A 26,780-nucleotide genomic window follows, 5' to 3' on the forward strand; every position below is an offset into this window, starting at 1 on the left:
GGACCTCTCTGGGGAAAAGGTTAGTGGAAATGTGTTGGTTCACAATAATCAATAGCCACCTCCTTCAGCTTAGGGTCAGACAAGTATGTTTAAATATGCAGCTGTCTTGCATTTCCCGGGCATGATGTTAAAATGGAGGGGAGAGAACAAGCTCCTTGCTTTACTAACTAGATGTTGGTGTTCCTGATCGAATAGCCGTACCTTGATACAACGTTGTATCTCGCTAGGAGAAAGCGTAAGGAGCTGGTCCCAAGAAAGACCCAGGGAGGAAATGTTTGATTTGATATGAGCCCACCAGGTAGAAGATTGAAGTTCGTGGAGGGTGCAATAAATGAGACTGTTAGGGTTGTTAAGGAAACATAACCGAATCCAAAATTTAAAAATGGCCCACCATGCTTTTGTTTCCAAGAGGTGTAATCGTGCCTCGAGGCAGAGGGCGGCGTAGGGTACGCAATGGGGGACCCCAAAAAGCTTATATAAAAGTTTAGATTGTATTCGCTCCAAGGGGAACAGCCATACTGTTCTTTGCAAAATCCACAGCAAGGCATAAAATCCTTTTACTGGAACCAACCAATATTTTTCCCTCCTTTATACATTTTTATAACATCTGGCCTGATAAAGAGTTTTGATAAAGGGTGCAGTAATTTGCGTCATTTCGGTTGGTCTCAATAGGAAGTACAATATCGGTTTTGTTTCTTGTTCTGGACAGATAAACTTTCCAAACAATTCTTATAATAAGCTGGTCTTTCCTTCCAACTTGCCCATACATAAAAGCAACAACCTGCCTACAGATCTAAAGACACAGGAGCATTTCTGGGATACAGTATCTTTCCCCCTATCCCAAAATGGGATTTTGCAAATATAACTTCTATGTGACAGGCAGAAATCCAAAAGTTGACACTTTCTCCTATCTCGGAGGAAACTGTCACCTATTGAGATGCTAACCCTCCAAATACATGCAAATTAACACCTGTGCAATTGACAGAAGTGCATCAGGCAGAGGTCCAACAGGTGCCACTTCCCCCATGTGTGGAGGGGAGGGTCCAGAAACCTCAACCTAGGGAACATCTGCCTGTTGCACAGCTGTTCAGGGGCTAAAGCCCTGCAGCCCACCCGGGGGGTCCTCCCCTTGACGGCTACCTTTGGCCATGCTGATGATCGCCCCGGCTCCTCTCTCGCCTTCCCGCCGCTTCCCTTGAACAGCCCGCCAACCATAGAGTCGCTCCAGGAAAACCAGAGGGAGAGGGGAAAGAGCGGCCACGCCGGATCCCAGCCGCGAAGGCTAGAGCGACCGCGCGGCGTCGCCCTCCTTTTTTCGTTGGGAAAGGTTCGGGGACGCTCTAGCCTTCGGCTCTCTATGGCACCACTGGTGGCTTAACGTCCCCTGGGTCCCCGCGAGCCGCGCTCTCGATTCTGCGCCCGCTTTTTGCACGGAGAGTAATCCCCAGTCCATAGGAAGGCTCGCAGCTACCTTGTGCGTTATTATTAATAGGGAAAAGATGATTGACGTTTGTGGTGGGGAGGGAGCTGTCTGCTCTAATCCATATGCAATATGGCCAAACTGACTTTTTTAAATGATTGGCATTCCTGCATTGACCCTTAAGCCAAATAAGCACGTGCTCAAGGAGATCACAGGAAATAATGTGAAAGATCTCCATCAGAGACCCTGGAGAGGTGCCGCCGATCATCTCTAAACCAACAATCTAATAAAACAAGACCAATGATCTAATACATTCAGGAAATAAGACAAGACCAATAATCTAATACATTCAGGAGAAAGCAGCTTCATGTGATCTTTACTGGCCATGGGATATACTGGATAAAGGTGGGGGTGGCGGTTCTTGGCAGCTGGTATCGCACCCAGTGAGTTGCCAAGTTTACCTCTGGGACTGACTGGGGTCTATTCAGCAGCGCGCACACTCTCCCCCCCCCCTCCCCCAGCAAAGGTGACTCCTTGATCCAAAGCTCTCTTTTCTTTTCAGGCATGGATCCTGATGACTTGGATCCTGGAGAGCTGGCCCCCTCCTCATTGCAGGGAAGAAGGAAAAACTGGAACCTTTGGCAGGTGGTAGTAGCGGCCGGCTTAGCAGTCTCCCTTGCATGGACAAGACAGTTCGGCATCCGCAGACTGCCTTTCAGGTTACAGGTAGCCATTTGACTGCTGCTTTCAAGACATTTCAGCAGTGCAAGGAGGAAACACAGGAGAGGATCCTGCTAACCCAGTGGTTTTCAACTTTCCTAATGCTGCGACCCTTTAATACAGTTCCTCATGTTGTGGTGATTCCCAACCATAAAATTATTTGTGTCTCGGTTCCTAAGACCATTGGAAATATGTGTTAGGCGGCCCCTGTGAAAGGGTCGTTCGACCCACAGGTTGAGAACCACTGTGCTAACCCGTCCCACCAGCTATGATACCTCCCTGCGGTAGAATTAGCTTCCCACTGACCAAGGTTGATATTCCGGATCCACAACATGCAACTCCAGTTTTTAATGGCAGTCGGTAGCAGAAAGTACTTTCAAGTTGCAGCCCCCTTATGGGGACCCCATCGGGTTCCCCGAAGCATGAGACTGTTCAGAGGTGATTTGTTGTTGCCTGCCCTGCATTGTGACCTTGGATTTCCTTAATGGCCTCCCATCCAGGGACTCCCCAGGGCTGACCCTGCTTAGCTCCAAAGATCCAATGAGACTAGCTAAGCCTGGCCCATCCAAATCGCAGTCAAACTGAGATTTAGTCCATCACAAATACACTGCCCTGTCGTCTTAAGGTTCGTCCTGGATTCTAGGCTGCTGACATGTGGAATGAATCTCACAGGGCTCCTGCTCCCTTTGGGTATTACTGTTCACATTTTCCACTGTTTTTGCACTTTGTCCTAATTAGCAATACGTGACTAAGCAGCGCAGTCATGTCCCGCTGATGAGTAAGCAGCTCTCTCAGAAGGCTGAGCAGAGGCTGTGTGGATTTGCATGCCCCAATTCTGTGCTTGTCAGAAAACTGATGCAGTTGGAAGGGCGGAAGACAAACCCGTCCCGTGCGTTGCTCAGCGCTCTCTTTCCTCCAACCCAGGTGCCGTACGTGCCGTCGAGCGCCAAGCAAGTGGAGAATATGATGGTGCTGCTCGAGAAGCGGTCGGGGAAGCTGGTGGATTTAGGGTCGGGTGATGGCAGAATTGTAAGAGCATTGAAGCACTCAGGGGAGCTCTCAGGGAGGAGACTTGTGTGCCTTGCATGCGAAAAAGTCCCAGGTTCGAGTTCTGCCCTGCCCAGAGGATTTTAGGGCTGGGAAAGCTCAGAAGAGACAATATTGGCTGTACGGACCAGGGAGCGTAACTCCGTATAAAGAAGTTACAGGCGTGAACAACTGATTTGCACACCTGGACTCAGAGGTGTAGCTGGGCCATACTGCGCCCGGTGCACACTCTGTGTTTTCCACCCCCACCCCCCCTTTGCAGCCCTCTGCCCCCTGACCTTAGTTTAGCCTGGAAAAATGGTCTGTTCCCTTCAGGCTGAAAATGGCCTGGCAGGAACTACACTTCCCATGAGACTTTGGGGCTTGCAAGGTCTCCTGGGAAGAGAAGATCCCACCAGGCCATTTTCAGCCTGAAGGGAACAGGTTGCTTCTCCAGCTTGCACTGTTTCACTAAAGTAAGTGGGGGGGGGCGCAGCAGGGGGCGATATTCTGCGCCCCCCCCGGCGCATGCCTGGTGCAACGCGCACCCCCACCTGTCCCCTGGTAGCTCCACCTCTGCCTGGACTTACTGATGTACTTCCCACAATCCTCACTCACTGTTGTTTTGCACCAAACCAGGGCTCATAGAATCACCTCCTGCCCTTGATAATGGTAACTGCCTGAAGTCCAGGAAGTTGCTGTCTTCCATTGACCTGAACCATTGCAGCTAGAAGTTGCTGAGTCTCCCTAATGCTTTCAGCATCAAACAATGCAGTTGATTCTGGCTGTGTTTTCCAGGTTGTGGAAGCCTACAGACGTGGCTTCAGGCCTGCCATTGGCTATGAACTCAATCCGTGGCTGGTGAGCCTATCTAACATTCGTGCCTGGCGGGCAGGGTGTTATGGAAAGGTTTGCTTCTGCCAAGAAGATCTCTGGAAGGTAAATTTTGACCTGCATACCAAGAGCCAACCCCCGCAAAGATACTGCTGGCAAGGATCGTTTGGATCAGGGGCATGGTACTGGGGGAAGGGTGAAAAATAAAAACTTCTTCACCTTAGTTTCCCAAATAAAATCCTTTGATGTAATTAGCCACAACAGGAGGGGAAAGACAGCTATGCCTTGAGGGATCTGTATTTTTTCCCATTCCAAGACTGTTAAGAAGCATCAGGGGCAGTGGGTCTGATGGTCAGACCTTTTAGAACAAGTCCAGTGGCACTTTAAGAACCAATGAGATTTCCAGGGTATGAGCTTTAGAGAATCACCATTCCCTTTTGTCAGATACCAGTTTTCTAAAAAGTTAACAGCAGAGCCAAATCCCCAGTCCCTGGATTTCCCAAGTGTGGCAGAGCTTGGCCCTAAACCTTCCACAACAAGGCTGGTTTTGTTTAAGCTGGAAGACGAAAGAGACAGCGTGGTGTAGTGGTTAAGAGCAGATGGATTTGAATATGAAGAACCGGGTTTGATTCCCCACTCCTCCACCTGAGTGGCAGAGGCTTATCTGGTGAACCAGATGTGTTTCCGCACTCCTACATTCCTGCTGGGTGACCTTGGGCTAGTCACAGTTCTCTCCAAACACTCTGAGCCCCACCTACCTCACAAGATGTCTGTTGTGGGGAGAGGAAGGGAAAGGAGCTTGTAAGCCACCTTGACTCTCCTTACAGGAGAGAAAGATGGGGGTATAAATCTAAATCCTTCTTCTTATTTTAAAAAAATACTTGCTGCCACCTACCAGAACATGACAGTTAACAATAAGGGATGGGACACCTCAGACGAGATAGCAACTATAAGTTACAAAAGGCACCTGTTTGCAGGAGAGTACAAGAAACCAAAAAGGGGCTCAGGTGAAGGCACCCCTTGACCACCAACCATTGCTTCACCTTGTCTTCTACTTATCTGCAAGGAAACAGACTCCCCAGACACCTGTATATAGGAACGACGGCCACTAGCTTATAGGGAGATCAGACAGATTCTCAGAGAATGTACTGATAAGCCCACCTCTTATTGATACAGTTTCCAAGGGTGCTTTCTACTGGCACAGAACCATGACAAAAACACCTGCAGGTTCAGAGACAACAGGCCTCCCCCCGCCGCTGCCCCACTACCAGTGGGTAGGAGCCCAGAACCAGGGAGGGGTTTTGCAAGTGGCATCTGCTTGGTCCTGTTTGGAAACCGGTTGCTGCTCTGGGTGAACTCCAGCTCGGCTCTCCTTAACTGGTTTTTCCTTTTTCTCACGAGACATGATAAGAGAGCCAACAAATGCACACGATCTTCTGAAACTCTCCCAGGCTCCCTTTCACCTCGCCAGAAGTCCCCGAATGGATGGAAAAGCCTTTGGGGAGCACACGTGGTGCACAGTGCAATCGTTTCCTCCCTGTTTCGCTCGCCACGCGACTGCGCTGCAACCGTTGCTGACTTGCTGTGTCCAAGTCTCTCATCCTGCAGCTAGCTTGAGGAAGCCACCCAGCGGGGTCTGGGGTGCTTCCGCTCCCAATGAGATGGTCACTGAACTACCCTTTTGTTTCCCTCTGAAGGTAGATCTCTCTGACTGCAGCAACGTCACTGTGTTCCTCACTCCTGGCTTGGTGAGTAAGAGCTGTCCTGAGCTGCCTGTTCCTGTGTTTGCGAAGTCAAAGAGAGGAGGGATATTTAGACGTGGCAGTGCTTGACGAGCTGATGACCTTGTCAACCATGGCCATGCGGGGGTCAGAACCAAAGTCTTTCCGTTCCCAATACAGCACTGTTAGAGGTTCTGCCCTGCTGCCCCCGAGCCTTCAGAGACACATCTAAGAATTTGTGCTTCTAATTGTAATGAGAAGAGGCAGCAACTTTGAGGATGAGATCAGTCCAGAGCTAGAGGCCTTGGGAAAGTGCCCTTTGCCAGGATAGGACAACACTTAGACCAGCAGGCGAAGTCTGAAAGCGTGAGCCTACCTTGTTGGAATCATAGAGTTGGAAGAGACCCCAAGGGCCATCCAATCCAACCTGTTCTTGTTCTCTCTCTGCACAGTGTGTGAGGAAAGCCCCAAGTCCCTGGCAAAATGTCACAAACGTTAACCTGTCCCACCCGCTCCCACCCCAGTCAGAATCCTTGGTGCTCAGTGCTGGTCGGCATCTTGGTCCCATAAGCCTTTGCACCCAGGTTGTTAGTTAAAAACACCAGACTTCTGTTTGGAGTGAAAGGTTAATTCCTGTCACACAAATGCAAAGCGTTGTTTATTCACACCTCCTGCTGGCCAAAGGGATTTGGAAAAATAAAGAAGTCAAATGGGTGCTGTTTTTAATTTGTTTCAATACCGTCTTCTCCTTTGTGAGGCCGGTGGAAAGGGCAGAGTCTGCCTATTAGTAAAGAACAGCGATGCCTCTCGAAGCGCCCGACACCCTTGTGCTGAGACATCACATCTGTGTGTTCCATTTAGTGCGCTGCCACTGCAGACTCGCTCTGACCCTCTGCTGAGCTGCCTGCTTTTCCCAACTGCAGAGTCAGCCGAAAGCGAGGAGCGCCTCGTTTCTGCAGAGGCTGCAGTCTGAGCGCCACGATTTCCACAGCCCTGTGCCGCGATGCTAAGGGAAAGCATGGGAGCTGATGTTGGGCAGTGGCGAAGGGAAACTGGTCCAAGTCTGTCTTTGCGGTTATACACACATGATGGGCCGGTCTCCCAGTCAATTCTGATGTAGCTGTTGACCGGAGGGAGGATACTGATGGTGCGAGACTTCCTCAGCAATGCTGCAGCCTCGTGCTCATGTGCCAGCATCTTAAATAATAGAATCATAGAGTTAGACGAGACCCCGAGGGCCATCAAGTCTAACCTCCTGCAATGCAGGAACACACAATCAAAGCACTCCTGACAGATGGCCATCCAGCCTCTCTTTAAAAACCTCCAAAGAAGGAGACTCCACCACATTCCGAGGTAGTGCATTCCCCTGTCGAACAGCCCTAACTGTCAGGAAGTTTTTCCTGGTGTTTAAGTGGAATCTCTTTTCCTTCCCCTTGAAGTTCCCATGACTCCTGGTCCTGGTCTCTGGAGCAGCAGAAAACAAGCTTGCTCCCTCACCAACATGACATCCCTTCCAATATCTAAACAGGGCTATCATGTCACCTCTTCACCTTCTCTTCACCAAACCAAACATCCCCAGCTCCCTAAGTCTCTCCTCACTTACTGCCTTGTCTCTCCTCACATGCAAGCTCAGGTTTGGCATTGCAAGTCACACAGATACACCCTCAACAGGGAAACACGCTAGGGCAGGGTTTCAAACTCATTTGTTACGTGGGCTGGATATAATATAAACGTGACTTGCTTGGGCCAGGCCTCAGCTGGCCCCAGAACGGCACTTAGGGCTGCCTGGATTGGTGAGCCCGCGGTGGGATAGAGTGGCTGCTTTGAGAGGCCTTCTCAGATCCCCTCAAGGGGTTAGACCTGCCCCTTGGGCTGCATGTTTGACACCCCTGCCATAAGGCGCGCAGGAGGGGTATTGATGGGGGTTTTTTTTGCTCACGGGGGCGACAGAATTGACAGTACAACGTGCAGCAGTTACGAAGATGCATGCTGGTAAATCCATCTCAGTAGCCAGACAACTGTGATCACACCTGTCTTTTCAGAAGATAGACTGAGTTGCTAATGTCCTTCACCAATCTCATTGGTTTCTGGGAAGGTGCCTCAAAGTAGCCTACCATGGACTGCGTCTCTTGCAAGCACTGACTTCATCTTGGTGAATAACCCCTCTGTGGGCACCTTAAAGTGCCCAAGAATCTCCACCCAATCACTGAGCTCCTGAGTCAATTCTCAATGCTTCCTGAGTCAATTTGTCCTTGTCCCACAAATCTGTCCCTGTCCCACAAATCTGGAAATGCACTAAAGTTAGAAACGATCAGACGAGCAGAGCACACGTTTCTTGTAGAGGTTTCGCCTTTGTTGATTTGAACGCTTGCTGGAGGCCAGTCACTCTCTCAGCCTAGGCTAGCTCGCAGTATCATTGAGAAGGTAAAATGGGAAAGGTGGACGATGCTTTAAGCTGCTTTGGGTCCCCACTAGGCAGAAAAACAGGGCTATAAAAATCAAAAACCAACAAAACAATTCTGGTCTTTCAAGCCGAAATTTGCTCTCTCCGAGCAGTGTTTGCTTTGTATCATATTTGGGACTCATTTGCAGACACCTTTTTCGGCTACTGCTTCCTTCTGTGACAGGTCCCTCTCCTGGAGAGAAAGCTGCTTGCAGAGCTGCCGGAGGACGCCTGCGTAGTGGTCGCTCGCTTCCCTTTCCTCAAGTGGACACCGAGTGAGGTTACTGGCAATGGTTTGGAGAGAGTTTGGGCCTACAACATCGGAGCTGTACGGCAAGCCCAACAGGGCAAAATAGGGAGGAGTCCGGTACAAGTCACAAAGTATGTCACACAATGAGAAAGAAAGGAGGTGCAAAACAATGTTTTCTGTTTCTCTTGACTGACGAAAGGACAGTCTTAGGGTGCTATTTGGGCTGAGAAGGCTAGCTAGATCAGGGGTCAGCAACCTGTGCCTCTCCAGATGTTCATGAACTACAATTCCTATCAGCTCCTGCCAGCATGGCCAATTGTAGTTCATGAACATCTGGAGAGGCGCAGGTTGCTGACCAGTAAGCTAGATGAATGATCCGTGCTGCCATACCTTGCTCAAATTCAATTCATACCTTGAGTAATTTAATTTTGGCAACTGTCTGAGGAATGTTGGGTGCTTACATGTAACCAAGGCAAGTTAAAAGAGTTCTCGCAACCATTTTGGGAAGAACATATGCCACAACAGGTGGCTGCTAGGGGCCAGCTCACTGGGTATCCGCTTATGGCAAGGGACTGCAGTTCAAATCCTATCTCCCTTCACAGACTCAGCAGCGGCCTTGATAAGTCTTGATCTTTCGGCATCACTCCTCCATCTGCAAAACGTGAACGGCGGCCTACCTCGCAAAGTGGTGGTTAGGGCAAACGCAAGACTGCGAAGAATTCTTCAAGTGAAAAGAACTATTCTAAAGGCAAAATTCTGCACTTGTGCTGTGAAACTAGGCTGAGGATTTACAGAAGCACGCGGAAAATAAAATATAATTTACCAGGAATGTAATAAAATGTACCTGCTCTATGCCTTCACACTGGTCCCAATTATTCCCTCATTTTCAATTTATACAACTTACAAAGCAACCATAAGATGGAAGGGGGGAGGGGGCTCTGTCAGGTACTCACTCAATGCAGTGCTTTACACAAAGAATAATTAACTATGCATGACGTTCACCAAAGGGGTGGGGATTGATTTAGGACCACTTGACGTCTTCTGTTCTAAACTTGGACACTGCCCCTGTGAAACAGACCCAATATCGTATTCCTAAGGGGATGGGGAACCAGACTGAAGTCAGGGCAATACTGAAAACAGCTGCCACCTAAGATCCCAGCAAACTTGTTCTTCGAATCAAATTCTCACGCGCATTCCAATACATTCAGATATTTAGATGAACAGATCAGAAGTGGCCGGATGCCGTCCAGACCTTTTGCCCGTCTCCCATCACATCATTAATTGTGGTTTAGTGTCCCATACCAAGGCTGAAAACACTGACTCCGCATACCTTTGAACGGCTTGCAGAAACCAACTCTGAGCCCTGGCTCCAAACGCTGGTTTTCACTAGCCCTGGGTTGTGGGAAGTGAAAAGAATTGGGATGAGTAGATTTGGTTCTGCAGCCTGCCTGACGACAGAACTGTAGTTAAGGGATAAGCCGACGTGACATTTCCACCGGGCCACCTCAACGTGGAGGAAAAGTCAGGGTGGATGCTTTCCCTCCCCTGCTGCTTTAAGGGAAAAACTCCAACCAGCTCAATCGTTTTATTTTATTTTTTAAATTTACAGAAAGCAGAGAAAAACATACCAGTTATATCCAGCTTCTCACTGCCAAAATACAGCTTTTGACATCCCGTTTTGCTGACAACCAACATGCATACAAATAGCGATCATTTTTCTTTCCCTGCTGACAATAAAATGATATATTTTTTTAAAGAGAGCGAATGTGTATTAGCTTTTTTTTTCTGGTTGCAGTTCCAGAACGCCCTTTGGAGGAGCTCGGGCATTCAGGGTCTGTAACTGTGCTTTCTCCTTGCACACCGACACCAGCCGAGCCTGTCACTGCAGACAACCGCCCTCTGGGGACAGTCCGTGCAGTGCTCGGCCAGCCCGCCGGGAGACCAAGGTGCGATTCTCTCCACGTTTCTGAGAAACGTCCTTTCAGACGGCCTTGGCTGCAGGCCGCTTCGGATGGCTTACGGTCTTTGAGTTTTTAAAAAGTTTTGCATTGAAAAGGTCACAGTATAATGGTTAGAGGATTCATGCAACGAGGAGGGAGGCGAAAGAAAACTCTTCTAGTAGCGTATAAGTCGGAGGCTGCCCCTGGCACCTGGCCTCTCATGGTGCAAAAGCCACCCACAAGTGGCGGGGAGAAGTAAGCCCCGACTCCCCTAAGCCATACCAGCCGGCCCTTCGGGGAAAGGCCAGTGTAGGGGATGAGAACCCCGTGGCCGTGAGACCTGCCCTCTAGCCTTGCACTGACTTTGGGGCGTCCACTTCCAGGCGGGGTCTGGAGATACGGAACTAATGTCCAGATCAAACAGACCCATTCCCGTGAAGAAAATGGCTGCTCTGGGAGGTGGACTCTATGGCATTACGCCACACCAAGGCCTCTCCCTTCTGCAGGCAATAACCCGAAAATCTCCAGGAATTTCACAATCCAGAGCTGCCAACACTACATTTACTAGTTGGGGTCTGCAACCTGCAGCTCTCCAGATGTTCACAGACTACAATTCCCATCAGACCCTGCCACCATGGCCAATTGGCCATGCTGGCAGGGGCTGATGGGAATTGTAGTCCATTAACATCTGGAGAGCCACAGGTTGCAGACCCCTATACTAGTAAACCGGGGGGGGGGGGGGGGGAGAATCAGGATGTTTCATGCTCCGTCATGCATTTTGGCTTTCTAAAAAGCGCTGAACCCCATCAGAAGTGTTCTATTAATTGTGCCACTGTTCATTATTCCACAGACACCTCATCTGGGAAAGCAGCAAGGTACGGGGTTGTGAGTGTGCTTCGCTCTTTCTCCGCTGGCTGCTTCTATGCTCCAAACACAGTCTGGAACATTTTTTAAAAAGACAGGACCCTAACGGATGAGCGGGGCTGCAAGGGAAAGGGGATCTGCCCGTTCCCGCCACCTCCTCGAAACAACTGCTAGGAATTCCGTTGACAACACAAGCTTGGGCTGCTCGTTCCCTGGGGGTCCCTCTGCAAAAGGGATCCGCAAATGCTGTGATGCACTTTCCTGCCAAAGGGACTGGCCCTGGTTGGCCTCACCTTCTCTCCCTGGCCCTGCAGTAAGCTTTGGAACAAACACGCAAGCAAGCAAGCGAGGGTGTCTGGCGGCCAGTGGGACCTGACTCCCAGCTTACGGGAGATGCCGTCCTAATTAAGGGAGGCAAAAAATAAACCCGGCCAAGGAGAACCCCTTTTTCATTCCTTTCCTTCCTGTAGATGCATAACCTTCGTGGAGTCACCCCCTCTGTAAATCAAGGCCCTTCAAGTCTGAAGGCCAGCCAGTCCACGAAGCAATTCTTTGCGTCTAAAAAAGAGAACCAGATCCGGGGCCTCAGGCGGCCCAGTTCTCAAAAGCAATTCCCGTCCAACCTGCGGTACATTCAAGAAAGCTGTGTGCTGAATTCTCTGTTAACAGCGATCCCGTGTTCCCAGAGCGTCCTGTAAGGAGTCCGTTCCACAGCAAAAAAAAAAAAGCAAAATGGAAGGTAACAGGAACACACACGGACACGTCCCTTTCCCACCTCGTCACCTGAGCGCCAGGAAAAGGGAAGGCCCGCAATAAATAGCTTAGTTAGTCGCACCTATAAAATGATATCAATAAGTTATCAGTTATAAACCTTCATATGGTTTGAATAAATATGTCTTAAGAGTTGGACACTTCATACATACATGTCAACCCCTGCACACAAACTTTAAAGTGCCTGCCCCTCCCACAAAAGAAACACTTCAGTTAGTGCCTGCTATTAAAAAAAAAATCATCACCGTGTAAGAGTTTTGTGCCTATAGAAAGAAAATATTGCTTTGCTTAGCCCTTTTGTTACCCTGAGAAAGGAGCAGGGCAGAAACTTACTCATTTATTGCTCATTGACCTGAGAAAGTAGGGAAAGTGTGTGGGACGGGGGAAAGGGAATCAGCGCTTTACTCCTTGAAGAAAGAAGCTGTTTCAGTGCACTGCAAGAAAACTTGTCTGCGTTTTTGGGTCTTCTCAGGGATGCCAAAATAAGTTAGCTAGCAATATGTCCAGGCATCTAAACTCTGAGATATGTTTCCTACTTAAAAGTTCACCTGAAAATATGTATTGTCCCCTCCGCACCCCTCCCCCCTCCCCATTTATATACATATTAGCAGAATGCTTCTTATCCCTGCTATAGCGTTTGTGCCTTGTAAAAATCCCAAGTGGCACTGCTGATGCCCCGAGAAACTACATTAGGATTTTTTTTTTTTTTGCTACACGTGAAGACAGTCCTACAGGTCCTAATAGGTAAGGCGACGTCAGATAGCTCTGCAGTGATGAAGAGTTATGCCGACTGGAAAGAGCCCTTTAACCATAGGAATTATGTACAATTCATGCATGAAAGTGGTATGCGTTCTAATGCACAGGGCATGTTCACAAACTGTCCAGGAATGCCATCTTTCACTACTTAGAAGCCTACCAGTCCGTTCCTCGGAAAATAAGGATTTCAAGCAGGTTCCCCAGAAAAACATCTCAGTGTCCAGATTTCTTTGCTGCCTCCTGAAAGGCTGTCCCTGGGCACTGCCGTCCAGCCACTCGGCTCTTTGGTTCAGTCCACAGGGCAGACCTGAGGAAGACATCTGGACCCAGCAGTCAACGGTTCAGCTCACAATGCTTGCCGGGGTGATGTTATCTGGAAATGAGCGAGCTGCTCTGTGACTGGTTGGAAGAGGTCGTGGCTCCACTGAGCTGGGAGAAGCCGCTGTTGCAGGATTCCAAACTTGACATGGACCCCCTGGGAGGGAGGGAGGGAGGGAAGGGGAACCACTCATTACACGGTGCCCACAATGACACCCAAGGGCATGAAAATAAGCAACTGGCTTGTTTCAGGGCAACTGCTGTCCCCTGCTTGTTCCCATCAGCTGCAGGACTTAACCAGCGTCCAGGGATGATTATGCGCTAGCTGTCTGCCGCCCTGCAGAGTGAACGTTCATCAGGGCAAGACTTCTAGTACAAATGCATTTCCCCGAGCCTCGCTTTCAATGTCTATTCCCCCTGCATCAAGCAACACCTGCTTTGAGGCGACTTCAATTTTCTTTGTCGCCAGGATGGGGGAGATTTACACACACACACACTTCATGGAGGGACGCAGCCAGATTGGAAATCCCAAGTTTCTGGGATGCCATCAATTTCCTGCTCTGGAGTCCTGCCACAAAAGACAGTCCTCTGTGTGTGCGTGCCTGATTAAAATAGCTCCCCCATTGGGACTTTCAGAAGCACTGTGATTGCAAAGAGGTGGCTGGGTTAGTCTGTTACAGCAAAACACACTTGAAAGGCTCAGGACTGAGTTCACGCCCACCTCTGTCTCATCTAACCTCTGCTCCTTTAAACAGAATTCCCAGCTTCCTTCCTCTTGACATATCCGCAGAGGGGAGCACTGAGTTACAAAAGCGCCTGTCGAAATGCAGGTTTTATTTTTAAAAGTCTTCTCCCTGAGTAACCCCCTTACCTGAACTCCTTGGACGCAAGCACCTCGTAGTAATACATGATCTTGCACTTGTGGTTAGAGACTTGAAGGGAGGCTAAGACGTCATCCACTCGAGACAGGCTGGTGCCCGCGCAGGCTGTGGAGCTGTGCATCTTCCACTGAAGGATATAAAAGCCAGGCCAGCGAGTCACATGGGAGCCCTGAAAAGTGACAAAGGCAGGAGAAACAAGAGTCAGGGGGAACACAGAAGGAGGTTTTTGTTGTTTCAAAAAGCCATCTCTAATACTTGGAATCCAGTTGTCCAAAAGATGTCTTAAGAGTCAAAAGCAACCTGAAATGGATGCATGTGTCAGACAGGAAGCAAGGAAAATTCCTTGCGATGTCAGTAGGCTCTGCTTCTCAGCTTACTGGGCCTATTCCATGCTGAGAAAACAGTCTGCCTTCAGTGGCATAGTGGCTAAGAGCAAATGCACTCTAATCTGGAGGAACCGGGTTTGATTCCCTGCTCTGCCGCTTGAGCTGTGGAGGCTTATCTGGGGAATTCAGATTAGCCTGTGGCCTCCCACACATGCCAGCTGGGTGACCTTGGGCTAGTCACAGTTCTTCGGAGCTCTGTCAGCCCCACCCACCTCACAGGATGTTTGTTGTGAGGGGGGAAGGGAAAGGAGTTCATAAGCCCCTTTGAGTCTCTTACAGGAGAGAATTGGGGGGGGGGAATATAAATCCAAACTCTTCTTCTTCTTGAAGGCCATCCCAATCTCTAGAACAGTTCAGGTGTGCTCCCGGGAGCTCTGGGCTGCCTCGGAAGCTCACTGGAACACCTTTGAGACCAGAATGGTCACAGTAGTCAGGTTCCTCAACAGACAGCAGGGGCACCATAACTGATCTCCCCCAAGCATGCAGCTCCACAGGGTCTTTTAAGATGTGCTTGCAGCTCACTTGGGGCAAAGAGAAGGCCTGACCAGCATCCTGATGAATCATATATGGTCCTCAGTCCTCTGCCATGTGGAACAGAATTAAAAGCTCTCTGGGTTTTATAGCAGAGGGGTTTTTTGGGGGGGGGGATGTCCTTTTTTTGCTTTGAGGGGTGTGGAACAGAGATGCTATAAATGACTGCGTGCGCTGGGCTTTACCAGAGCAAACCTGAATTTCAACCGCAGCTGTTAGATTTCTGGGCCCCCTTGAGAGTAAGTCTCGGTTTACCCCATCTAAATAACGCCAGTGGCAACTACCAGTCATTATGAAGATGGATGCAGTTCAAGTGAAAAAATTATTTTGTGCACTAAGAAGACTATAAGATCAGTAATAATGCACAGAACAGGAATTTGAAGGGGGGACACCCCACAGTCAGATGAGGCTACTAAGGAGCAAAGCAGCCACCTTGGCGATGGCACAAGACCTCCCCCCGCTAACCAAAACCACATCTATGAAGCCACAAAGGCCCCGCAAAGGTCCCGTGGGAGAGGAAAGGTCCAACTGACCTGGATGCTCTCGCCCTCCCGGCAAACCAGTGGGGACTCCACACGGCTGTAGTCCACCCCCAGGACCCAGCTCTTGCCAATCATCTGCGTGTTATCCCCCGCCATCAACGCATTGGGCACCGCAGCCTCCTTCCAGTTCTTCTCAGGAGCCCGCTTGGAGTGGAAGAGGCTGAACGCCACGTCGCCCTTCAGAATGTCAAAGTCCCACGTGATCACCGATTCGCCTTCCAAGATCTCAACAACTATCTAGAGCCGGAGGAGACACAGAAAGGCAATCTCTGTCAAGACAACGCCAGGGCCTCTGGTGACCACTAAGTCACAAACAATCCCCAGTTCCTCTCAAGGTGTTGCACCCACACACAAAAGTTCATCGCAAGTTTCTCCAGCCAGCTCCTTGCCCTGACATCTTTCTTCTTTGTTAAGAGGCTCCGATCCAAGTGCTCTGGACTGCATGTTAGCTGGGAGGTGGATTTATTCAGAGGCGTAACAAGGGGAAAGTGCCCGGTGCATTGGTACATCCTCCGCCCCCATCCCGCTGTGGAATGCCCCTGCCCCGGAACGCCCCTAAAATGCCCTAGCCACACCCACACAGGGGCGCGCGCCTGGTGTGTCGTGCACCCCTGTCCCCTTGGAGCTACGCCTCTGGGTTTATTTCAAGGCAGGAAGCACCCGAGATGCAGCATCAATTCATTTCCCATCGGCTGATAACAGACTTGTGGGCTTTAAGGCAAGACCAGGGAGCACTGGAAGTGCTGGCCTCCTTCAGCTCAGAAGCAGTCCGAAATACTTGAAGCTGATTAATAAATATGGCATGCAGAGCCTTGGGAATGAGCGGGATACAGAGCTAGATCTCCATTTCAGGGGTTAGGTGTTTGGTGACTGCAAAGGGATGTTTCATCAGGATTTGAGGGAACCCTTCCTGACCCCAACAGAAGCACCTGTTTCCTTTCGTGCAAATTCAGAATCCACCATCAACCGCTTTTGCCCGGCCTAAAAGGGCTGCGTCGTCTGCTGCCCTTCCCAACCCTTCTACTGACCAGCAGACCCAAATTTCCTTCCTTCCTACCTCATGCGGAGCTCCTTTGAAGATATTTGCAGAGTGATAGATGGTTTCTGTCCAGAGGCGGATGTGGTCGGAGGTCTCGGGGTCTTCCTCTGTCTGATAGAGTGATTTGGGAACCAGTCCACCCTCAGGAACGTTACACTATAGAAAGAGGGGAGTGACCGACAGGGAGAGTCCAGCTTGAAACTTCTGGACAGCATCAAACTGCTGGGCTGCTCTGCTCGCCACACTGGGGTGAATCACTGAGCAACGATCAGCCAAACAGTGCAGGAAGCAAAGAGGAGGAAAGTGAGGAAGGGTAGGAGGTGGGGAAAGGGGCAGTGGTTGGATTCAGCCGGTTCGCACCACTTCGGCAGAACCGGTTGTTAAAATGGTGCTTGTAAACAACCAGTTGATAAATTATTTGAATCCCACCACCAGAACCGGTTGTTAAATTATTTGAATCCCACCACTGGAAAGGGGCACATGAGCTGGGTAAACATGAGATTGTGAGTGTGGAAAGGAATACCATACCGCCCCCCTCCCCCCGCCCCCAAAAGGGGGCCTGTGTCACAAGGACAGGAAGAGCGAATGAAGAGCGTGAAAACATGCAAGAAGGGGCATAGGGAGTCTGAGCATTGCAAGAGCACAGGCAAAGAAACATTCATGTCAAAGTGCACGCCTGCATGTTGTCAGTCAGCATGACGTTCAGCCGCCAAGCAAGCAGTTTCATTAAAGTGCCGCCAGGCTAATACACCACCCAGGATGCCAGGAGAGCCTTCCTTCCAGCAAGAAAATGCAATCTGTGTGTGAGGAATTAAAGCCTTTTCCAAGCTTCGTTCCAAAACTACAGGCGTTGCACTTCGAAGTGTCTATATAGTGATCCACCACCAAGAAGCCACAGAATGACTGGCAAAGCATACAGTCCGGTGACTAGACATTTAAGGAGGATGTAATGACTGTGAAGAGATAAAAAAAGAGGGTCTTCCCCCCACCCCCCGCCTTCACGCTGCCAACTTCCAGCCAAACTCACCACACATTCTCCCCCAAGGAAGTCTGGGATCACATCTTTGTCCAGATAGTCCACCAGCCCTCCGGGGCCCTGATAGTTGTTGCCACTGTAGATGAGGAATTTCTGCCTGGTGTTCTCGTTGATGAAGGGACTCACCTACAATTGACACCAAAAGCCGCTCTCACTTAAGTTTGGGGCACATTGCAATAAACAAAGGAGAGCACGAAAGAGCTTATTACAAGCAAAACAAAAATCCAACTGGACTGAAACGCATTTTAAAAGCATAGCCCAGTGCTATTGTACCCTAATCTTCCAAAGCCAACCTATACAGGTCACGGTGGTTACATGGTGTAGTGGCTAAGAGTGGCAGATTCTAATCCAGTGAACCAGCTTTCTTTCCCCACTCCTACACATGAAGCCTGCTGGGTAAATGCGAGAAAAATGAAACCATCCAATGTTCACTGACACATTCTTTATGCTTTCAACAAGAAGGCCCTCTCAACCAAGATAATAAACCTGTATCTAAGGACAGCAATTCCCACCGTGCAGGTGTTGTGGCTATCATTTACTAGCAATGCATCACTGGCACCAAAATTAGAAATTCCGCATGAAAGAATCTCGAGCTGCCGCTGTCAGGGTGGGGACCCGAAGGGAGAAAAGCAACCGGGGCAACTGTGTGTTCCCATCTGTCAAAACGTCCCTTCAGCCTTCTGGTTCTGACTTTTGGTGGGCCATCCAGAAACCAACATGGCCTCATAACAAGGGTTAGAAGAAGAAGAAGAGTTGGATTTATATCCCCCCTTTCTCTCCTGTAAGGAGACTCAAAGGGGTTTACAATCTCTCTTCCCTTCCTCCCTCACAACAAACACCCTGTGAGGTGGGTGGGGCTGAGAGAGCTCCGAAGAACTGTGACTATCCCAGGGTCACCCAGCTGGCATGTGTTGGAGTGCAGATTAGGGGTTAGGTGAGATTCCCCTCACCCTGGCCCGATCAGCTTCAGAGGCTGAATGAGTTCTTGCTGCCCGTCCTCTCCTCCCACACCACTCACCAGGGTCCACAGGACAGGGAACACTCTGGGCGCGCGCACAATCAGGAGCCTCCCAAGAGTCTCTGGGTAGTTGTCCTCGACCACTTCGATAATCCGCAGGAGAGCTTTCACTCCCGGCCGCCAGAGGTGACGCATGTTGAGCCCTTCGAGGTCGACTAGGCAAGTCCAAGACCTGATAGAGAGGAAGCCCGTCAAGTCCATTCAAGGAGGAGAGGGGACCCTCCCATGTCTCTCGTTTACACTTTTGCATACTAACATGATGGGGCGGCCGAAAAGGTTTGTGTTTTCCTCACACCTCTTTTGTCCTTCCTCGTTGATGGACAGCACCTGAAAGGGAAAGAGGGTCAGGCAGCGGTTGCCACAACGTGGCCTTGTGTCCTCAGAGCCTTGCAAAGGGAAGGCAGATATATGCCCCCGTCCAGGAACTGGTGCGGGTTTTTCTGCCGCTCAGCAAACCCTGCCAAATGTTGCCTTTGCTCTTGCAGTGACACAGAGGACTGGCTCTGCCTTCAGACCAGAATTTGTCCCCTCCCTTCATGCTTTGGCTTTTTGAGGAACCATTTCCCCCCTCCAACCAGCAGAACCATTTCCCCCCTCCAACCAGCAGAACCTACCACCAAAAATGTTGTCAGACTTGGGTATGAGTTGTATAGGAACTCATGCTATTGAAATGATTTTTTTAAAGTCATCTCTTACATGACGAAGGAGCGACTCCTCTCCCAGGGCCTTGACGAGCCCTTTGGTGTCCATCTGACCAAGGCGAAGTATGTAAAGGGGCCTCCCATCTTTTAAAAACAAACAAACAAAGCAGCTGTAATATAGATATTATTTTTTGTCCTGCAAAAGGAAGATTCCAACAAAAACAATCACGCAAACAGGGAAATTAATATAGTTTCAGAGGATAGTCATGTTAGCCTGAAGTAGAACAACTACACTAGAGTCCCGGAGCCCTTTGGAGACCAACAAGAGTTTTGGGGTTGAAGCTTTCGAGAATCAAAGTTCTCTTTGCCTCATACTCTCCCTATGCCTTGTGGGTCTCAGCAGTGCTACAGGACTGTGATCGAAGGAAATGAACGTGACAAAAACGAGCAGTGTTAGTCCAACTTCAGCTGCCTGGATATGGCCACTGCAAAGCTCTCAAGAACTGACCAACCTCTGACAACCCCCAAGATTTATAACACTTCTGCATGCCTAGGTATCTCTGCAGAAATTCAAGAAGAAGAAGAAGCGTTTGGATTTACATCCCCCCTTTCTCTCCAGTAAAGAGACTCAAAGGGGAAAACAATCTCCTTTCCCTTCCCAATCACAACGAACACCTTATGAGGTGGGTGGGGCTGAGAGAGAAGAGGAAGAAGAAGAGTTTGGATTTCCTTTGGAGAGCTCCGAAGAACTGTAACTAGCCGAAGGTTAACACCCAGCCGGCATGTGTGGGAGTGCACAAGATAACCTGGTTCCCTAGATAAGCCTCCACAGCTCAAGTGGAAGAGCGGGGAATCAAACCTGGTTCTCCAGATTAGAGTGCACTTGCTCTTAACCACATCACGCTGGAGGGAAATGCAACTTTGGAACCAGATATCTGAGGTATCCTGAAGCCTAGGCAATTGCATGACCAACAGCTGGCGGATCACACAGCAAAGGACCAATGGCAGCTTCTCAGCAAGCTCCCCCACCTCTGTCCTGGTAATGCCAGCCTCCGGTGTAGTACTCTTCCAGAAGAGAGGGTGGTCTCCACGTCTGCAAGATATAGTCCACCTGGTACTGCTTGCGCCAGGTGAGCGACTGACAGAGCATCTCTCGAGCCTTGTCAATGTTGAAGTCGCGAGCCCTCAGAAAGCGAAGGATGTGTTCATCTTTGGGGATCTGAGAGGGGGGAAGAGACGGGAGAAACACGACCTCTTGATGACTGTCAAAGCTATGACCTCGGGAACGTGACCAAGGTCTGTCATTAGAAAAATGGCTTGAAAGGAATGACAAAGTAAAGAGAAGAAGAGTTGGATTGATATCCCCCCTTTCTCTCCTATAGGAGACTCAAAGGGACTTACAATCTCCTTTCCTTTCCCCTCTCACAACAACCACCCTGTGAGGTAGGTGGGGCTGAGAGAGCTCAGAAGAACTGTGACTAACCCAGGGTCACCCAGCTGGCATGTGTTGGAGTGCACAGGCTAATCTAGTTCACCAGATAAGCCTTCACAGTTCAGGAGGCAGAGCGGAAAATCAAATCCAGTTCCTCCAGATTAGAGTACACCTGCTCTTGATCACTACGCCACTGCTGGAAAGGTGAGCTGTGGTATCTCAAAGACATAGTAACTGATTGTGTGTGTGTGCGGGGGTGTGTGTGTGTGTGTGTGTGTTAGTTGCAATTAACCAAGCAGTAAAGGCCATGGCATCATAAGGACTTCTTAACATCTCCTTGCTGCAAAGGGAGGCATTTCCCCACAGCTGCTTACCTTGCCTTTGTGCGTTTCTTGCAGCCACTGACGGAGGCGGATCAGGCAGCTTTCTTGCATGGGGGTCAATTGCCCCAGGTATCTTTCTATGTAATCAGCATCCAGTTTGTCAGCTAAAGTGGGATGGGGGGGGGGGGCACAATGCCAGAAGCAAGCAAGTCAGCCAGATTATCAACACATTCCTGCTACTTATCATTGTTCCGATGGTGACTTTGCAAAACAGCTGGAGACTTATTTTTAAAAAACCACCTGTCTTGGCAGTTTTCCCCAGACCGCCCCCCCACCACAATGGCCAATAGTTCCTTCATTAGTTCCAAATGCCATTGTAAGGAAGTCTCCACACAGCAGGCTCAGAGAAGGCTGCCAGCCAAGTTCCCCTCTGCCACACACATCTAATCAGTGGACAGTTGCATCTTCCGCCACTCCCCTCCACCATGCTTGCACAACAATTAGTCCACCATATTGTTCATTCATTAAATTCAGCATTTTAAAATCCTGTTTCTCTCTTTTTTTCTCTCCTGCCATCCCCCCCCCCCCCCCGGCCTGGATCCAATGATATTTGGAGGGGGGGGCGGGCTTCAATAGGGACATATGCACACAGCTAAGATGCTATCTACCCTAGCCCTCAAGGCAACATACTTATTCCAGCCCAAATAAGAAGTAAAAAAACGTTTCAGTAAGTAGCAGTGGAATCAGCAATCCCTCTTATGGATTCAAAGTGAAGGAAAAGAGATTCCACCTAAACATTAGGAAGAATGATCCTCTGAAGATGCCAGCCACAGATGCAGGCGAAACGTCAGGAGAGAATGCTGCTAGAACACGGCCATACAGCCCGGAAACCACACAGCACCCAAATTTCCTGACCGTCAGGGCTGTTTGACAGTTGAATTCACTGCCTCGGAGAATGGTGGAGTCTCCTCCTTTGGAGGTTTTTGAACAGAGGCTGGATGAGCATATGTCAGGAGTGCTTTGACTGTGTGTTCCTGCCTGGCAGGGGGTTGGACTTGATGGCCCTTGGGGTCTCTTCCAACTCCATGATTCTATGATTTATCAGAAAGTATCACTATCAGCCATTAGCACCAGTTTGGATCACAGAGTGGCCACGTACATAACAAGAACTACCGTTCCATCAAGCACTGCAAACGTCGGACATTAACAGTTGGCTATGAGGCTCACTTCGAAATGTGGTTAGCGCTGCTGTTCCCCTCTTTGGGGCAATGTGAAAACATAAGGATTTTTTGTCCACCTTCGTCAGCCACCCCAAGAACCGATTGGTTAAGGGATGCGGGGTGGAAATGCTTAAAATAAACCGACAGGAAGGGCTCTCCCCAGGGTCATTGGAGAAGCAGATGGGCACCTGCAGGCAAGTACGACGGCCAGCCGCTCACTCACTCACTTGCTGGCTGGCTCCTAAAGGGAACTCTGTACCAGGACGGCCTTGTCACAGGGCTGCAGCTGAGCCGCAGGCATTGGGGAACAAAGAGGAAAACAAACAACAGGGAGGGGAGAACCAAAGGGCAGGGATGGCTGCGCACCAGGCGGTGATAAGACATCTTTGATCCCCCAAAACAAGCCTGCGGTGTGCTAGAACAAGGACGAAATGCCTCAGGCCACGCAGATGCCAGACGGCAGGAGTACCACAGATACCCTCCAAATGATCTGCAAACCCCAGATCAGAAAGGCAAAGGAGGTAGGAGGGATGGCAAGATGAGGCTTCTGTTCCATGTTCGAAAGTACAAATGGTGAACGCATCCTGGCAAGGCACTGAGGATCCGCCGGCTGCGTACCGTCAGGGGTGGATGGCTCTACGGAAGGGCTGGTGCTCCCGCTCTCTTTGTCATTCCCGTGCACATGGGACTCGCCCGGCACTTTGCTGCCTTCGTGCTGCGACGGAGCCTCGTGGGCCACCTTTTTACAGACGGCGGGAGGCGTCCAGCGGGGGATGAAAGTGATGCCCTGGGCAATCAGCTCTTTCAGATAATGCTCGATCACTTCTTTCCCCTGGAATCAGAGTATTTAGTAAATGTATACACTTGTCTTCTCAGCCTACGCGCATCATACTGGAAAGACGTTATGTCAGCGAAGGAAAATGTGTGTGACGAGGCACAACAGACAGAGGTTTTACACGTGGAACTGGGTTCAAATTCAATCTCAGCTATAAATTCATCTTTTAAAAATCACATTCGTAGCCCCACCTGTCTCCCATTTCTGCAGGAAGGCTCCCAAGATGCTGCCATTCCACCAAGTGTGCTGAAACAGAAATGTTCAGGAGAGCGTTCCTGAAATAGAATCAGAACTGCAGGGGGACGGAATGGACCAGAAGGGCAACTTCAGGTGTGGACAGGCATTGCCTGGTAACCGCATTCTGTGTTGCTCGCACTGTGCTGGCCTAGGCAGTATTCCTGACCCAGCTATCATTTAATCTTGTATTCCTAGCTCTATTGCATTGCTCTATTGCATTCCTAGCTCTATTGCATTGCTCGTAGAATGACCCGTACTGGCTGATGGCTTATTTTCCACTCCTTCTGTATTTTGTAATCCACTCAAGTAAGAATGGCAGTCTATAAATGAGCTACATAAATAAATGAAAGAAATGCTGTACAAGCAGCAGGGACGCAGATGTTTTTATAATTTTAAAGGGGTTAATTGTATCCCTGGTCCCATAAGCCTGCCAAGGTAAGTGAGAGCTGAACAGCCCCTGCTTTGAGGAACTGGTTGTTATCAAAGACAGACCTGTCTCTTCAGCTTTCATTACTCTAGGTTACTAGTTCAGCTCCATTCTCTCCTAATTCCTATAGCTCGCCTTTGTGACCCCGAAAGGAAAAGGAAGCTAGAGGACCATAAATATATGTAATAAAACCAAACATCAGAATTTAACTCTCTAACAAGAGGAACATGTTGGCATTTGCAATGCTTCCCCCCCCCCACCCATTTGATCTCAAAACACCACAGTACCACAACGACAAGAAGAAGAGTTTCTCACCCGCTTGATGTTAGCCGTGTACTGCTTCATGGCTATCTTCTCCACTGTGTTCTCAAAGCCAAAGAACGATTTGATGTCGAGAGACGCAGACTGCTCAAAGCAGGTCCAGTCCTCGTTCTCGGGGTGAACCTAACCTCAGACAGAGAGGTGGCACAGTTAGAAGTGGCAGGCTGCAAAAAGGTTGCCGTGCTCGAAGCAGCTAGGAAGCCAAGTCCTCAAGGGTATCTTCATATTTAAGCCCAGAAAAATATCTGGCCTTCTTGGCAGGATGGCAAAGAAAGAAGTCATCAGTTTTAAGCAAGGAAAACCAACATTTTCTCAGAGGTCCTTATTTGTATCAGTGTACTTGGAATCCCCCTGGATCTTTTCAAATTGGGTTATGTGGACATTATTCCTCAGTGTTCCCACAAACTTTCCCTTACCCATGAGGGGGTTAGATAGAGAGCTGCTAGAGAACTGGCAGAAGATTGTACATAGCAAAGAGGGGGGGGGGCATGGGGGCGAGTTAACTTAACAAGTTTTCCTCTTCTCACATATCAGATGTCATAGAAACTGGAACATAAGACATTGTGCCATTCTGTGGAACTACCTTCTCTCATGACTGAAAGAGCTGATGTTTTCACCAGAGCACCCCAAAAACACAGATCAACAAACAACGGCTGGGCTGCCTGGGAATGCAATAGTGGGAGTCTAGTGATTTCAAATACAGCTCAACCTCAGGAGTTAAAAACATGGGGAGACTGCACCATTTTCAAGCAAGGTTCAGAAGTGAGCATGGGCGGAGCCAAACCCTTGTGCTGTTTCAAGAAAACGTCCCGAAGAAGAGGGCTGCAGAGAGTAGTCGGAAGGTAAAGATGTAGACACGCCCACACCCACACCCACTGAAACTGTCCACTCAGCTTTGGCTCAACAGTAACATCTGCCTTCTGGTCTAGTTCCACTTCCAGTCAGCCCCAAAGTCACAGCCAAAATAGCAGACAAACAGAGGTGCGACTATATTTTAAACACCTGGTCCGTGGCTCTAGGCACATACTGGAATCAAACGTCCTCTGAGCTTTAGATCTGTACAACCACCAAAAGCAGTAGTTCTTTCCAAGCGGCTCAGCTTTCAAGAAGCTGTTGAGTAGACGCCAACAAAGCAGGTAAGTAACGCAATCCAGGCTTTTGTTTACCCAACACAAAGGGATATTTAGTTGCCTCTAGTGATGGAACTGAAGTGACCTTTAGTATCACAAACGAGCCAAAATGATAAACTGTATATCAATAATAATAAAAAAGAGGATCACTAGAAGAGACTCTGTGAGCCTGTGTGGTGGTTCAGAGCAGTGGACTCTAATCTGGAGAACAGGGTTTGATTCCCCACTCCTACACATGAAGCCTGCTGGGATGACCTTGGGCTGGTCACATTCCCTCAGAACTCTCTCAGCTCATGCAGAGCCAGGCAATGGCAAACCACCTCCAAATGTCTCTTGCCTTAAAAACCCTACAGGGTTGCCATAACACAGAACACATTTCCAAGATACAACAGTCCTTCCCTTGCACTTTGAACAGGAGAAAGAATATCTGACAGACCGAATCCTTACCGAATAGTTGCATATCTCTAGGACGACAACACGGTTGGCGAAGGTCTCATTCTGGGCTTCAATGAGAAGAGTCCTCTCCTTCCAGTTCACTGTGTTTTTCTGTATGAAAAACACATACTCTACTCCAGCAATCTGAAAAATAAGAACGAGGCGTCAAGAGACAGAGGAGCACCCAACGCAGCTTCCTTTTGTGCTCAAAAGTATATTCGAATGAGGAATTTTGGGCCCACCTTCTTCAGCAACCGAGGCGCGTCCACATTCAATTTGCAACTTCGTTCAGTGACATGAATGGCTCCATCCTCGCTCTTGGATTCACGGAGGATCTCACTGCCCAAGAAAACCGGGATCTCTGGGCAAGTGGGGAAGCGCTTTTCATAAGCCTGAGAAACAGACGAGACACATTGGTCAATGCTCCAAGGGCCACCATCTTACCACTCCCATGGCTGTGAAACACATCGCAATATTCTCCTGGTTGAGGTGGCAACTGAGAGCCTGTAAATCTTTTTGAGAGGCAGGGGAGAATAAACGACAACCACCAGCATAGCTTGGAGGAATCAAATGCACATCTACCAGTAATATCTGAGCAACTGACCTTGAGAAACAGGTTTTACCAAACTGACCCAGCTCCTGAACCGCCATGCCTCCTTCTACATCCCACAAAGGAGTCTGCACTTCCCAACAAAGAGAAGATCAACTCACCCACAGACAAAACAATGAGAACTACTGCTGAACCCAGACACTGCTTGCATAGCCACTAATAACCAAATTGTCCTCCATTTCAACCATTAGGAGAGCATTAGAAGGGCAATGAGGATGACTGAGGGACTGGAGCACCTTCCCTATGAGGAGAGGCTGCAGCGTTTGGGACTCTTTAGTTTGGAGAGGAGACGTCTGAGGGGGAGATATGATTGAAGTCTATAAAATTATGCATGGGGTAGAAAATGTCGACACAGAGAAATTTTCCTCTCTTTCTCATGATACTAGAACCAGGGGGCATGCATTGAACATGCTGGGGGGAAGAATTAGGACTAATACAAGGAAACATTTCTTCACGCAACACGTGGTTGGCGTTTGGAATATGCTGCCACAGGAGGTGGTGATGGCCACTAACCTGGATGACTTTAAAAGAGGCTTGGACAGATTTATGGAGGAAAAGTCGATCTATGGCTACCAATCTTGATCCTCCTTGATCTGAGGTTGCAAATGCCTTAGCAGACCAGGTAGGAGCAGTAGCAGCAGAAGGCCATTGCTTTCACATCCTGCCTGTGAGC

General features: G+C 49.3%; 3 protein-coding genes across 4 annotated transcripts in view; 1 reads left to right on the top strand and 2 right to left on the bottom strand.

Moving 5' to 3' along the window:
* WDR90 (WD repeat domain 90) overlaps positions 1-1,215 on the bottom strand; it is a 39,762-nt gene extending 38,547 nt beyond the window's left edge. Inside the window, exon 1 of the mRNA XM_048495415.1 lies at positions 1,141-1,215. Within this exon, the coding sequence (XP_048351372.1) occupies positions 1,141-1,150 (10 nt within the window). The 5' untranslated portion in view covers positions 1,151-1,215. The remainder of the gene's footprint in view (positions 1-1,140) is intronic.
* A 135-nt stretch (positions 1,216-1,350) lies between these two features.
* LOC125431675 (adenine nucleotide translocase lysine N-methyltransferase-like) lies at positions 1,351-9,274 on the top strand. The gene is made up of 7 exons (XM_048494694.1): positions 1,351-1,474; positions 1,983-2,146; positions 3,065-3,169; positions 3,965-4,105; positions 5,698-5,748; positions 8,349-8,545; positions 9,017-9,274. Exons 2-7 carry the CDS (start codon positions 1,985-1,987, stop codon positions 9,042-9,044), a joined length of 684 nt encoding a protein of 227 aa, XP_048350651.1. The 5' UTR covers positions 1,351-1,474; positions 1,983-1,984; the 3' UTR covers positions 9,045-9,274.
* A 711-nt stretch (positions 9,275-9,985) lies between these two features.
* The window catches only part of SEC14L5 (SEC14 like lipid binding 5), a 33,507-nt gene continuing 16,712 nt past the window's right edge, over positions 9,986-26,780 (bottom strand). For both annotated transcript variants that reach the window (XM_048494704.1, XM_048494705.1), the window contains exons 3-16: positions 25,740-25,889; positions 25,510-25,641; positions 23,927-24,055; positions 22,731-22,944; positions 20,944-21,056; positions 20,167-20,356; positions 19,193-19,281; positions 18,753-18,823; positions 18,497-18,668; positions 17,470-17,604; positions 16,461-16,598; positions 15,395-15,640; positions 13,935-14,113; positions 9,986-13,220 (exon numbers count right to left, since the gene is read on the bottom strand). In XM_048494704.1, the coding sequence (XP_048350661.1) occupies positions 13,115-13,220; positions 13,935-14,113; positions 15,395-15,640; positions 16,461-16,598; positions 17,470-17,604; positions 18,497-18,668; positions 18,753-18,823; positions 19,193-19,281; positions 20,167-20,356; positions 20,944-21,056; positions 22,731-22,944; positions 23,927-24,055; positions 25,510-25,641; positions 25,740-25,889 (2,064 nt within the window). In that variant the 3' untranslated portion in view covers positions 9,986-13,114. The remainder of the gene's footprint in view (positions 13,221-13,934; positions 14,114-15,394; positions 15,641-16,460; positions 16,599-17,469; positions 17,605-18,496; positions 18,669-18,752; positions 18,824-19,192; positions 19,282-20,166; positions 20,357-20,943; positions 21,057-22,730; positions 22,945-23,926; positions 24,056-25,509; positions 25,642-25,739; positions 25,890-26,780) is intronic.

The sequence above is a fragment of the Sphaerodactylus townsendi genome, linkage group LG04, assembly GCF_021028975.2.
Source record: "Sphaerodactylus townsendi isolate TG3544 linkage group LG04, MPM_Stown_v2.3, whole genome shotgun sequence".
NCBI lineage: Eukaryota > Metazoa > Chordata > Lepidosauria > Squamata > Sphaerodactylidae > Sphaerodactylus > Sphaerodactylus townsendi.

What these genes read in the sequence shown, in the direction of transcription:
- LOC125431675 (XM_048494694.1), top strand. Translation starts at nt 1,985, where the DNA reads ATGGATCCTGATGACTTGGATCCTGGAGAGCTGGCCCCCTCCTCATTG. An exon ending in GCCAAGAAGATCTCTGGAAG is followed by an intron (nt 4,106 to 5,697) that starts GTAAATTTTGAC and finishes TTCCCTCTGAAG; the next exon opens with GTAGATCTCTCTGACTGCAG. An exon ending in AGTCCGGTACAAGTCACAAA is followed by an intron (nt 8,546 to 9,016) that starts GTATGTCACACA and finishes CTCCCTTCACAG; the next exon opens with ACTCAGCAGCGGCCTTGATA.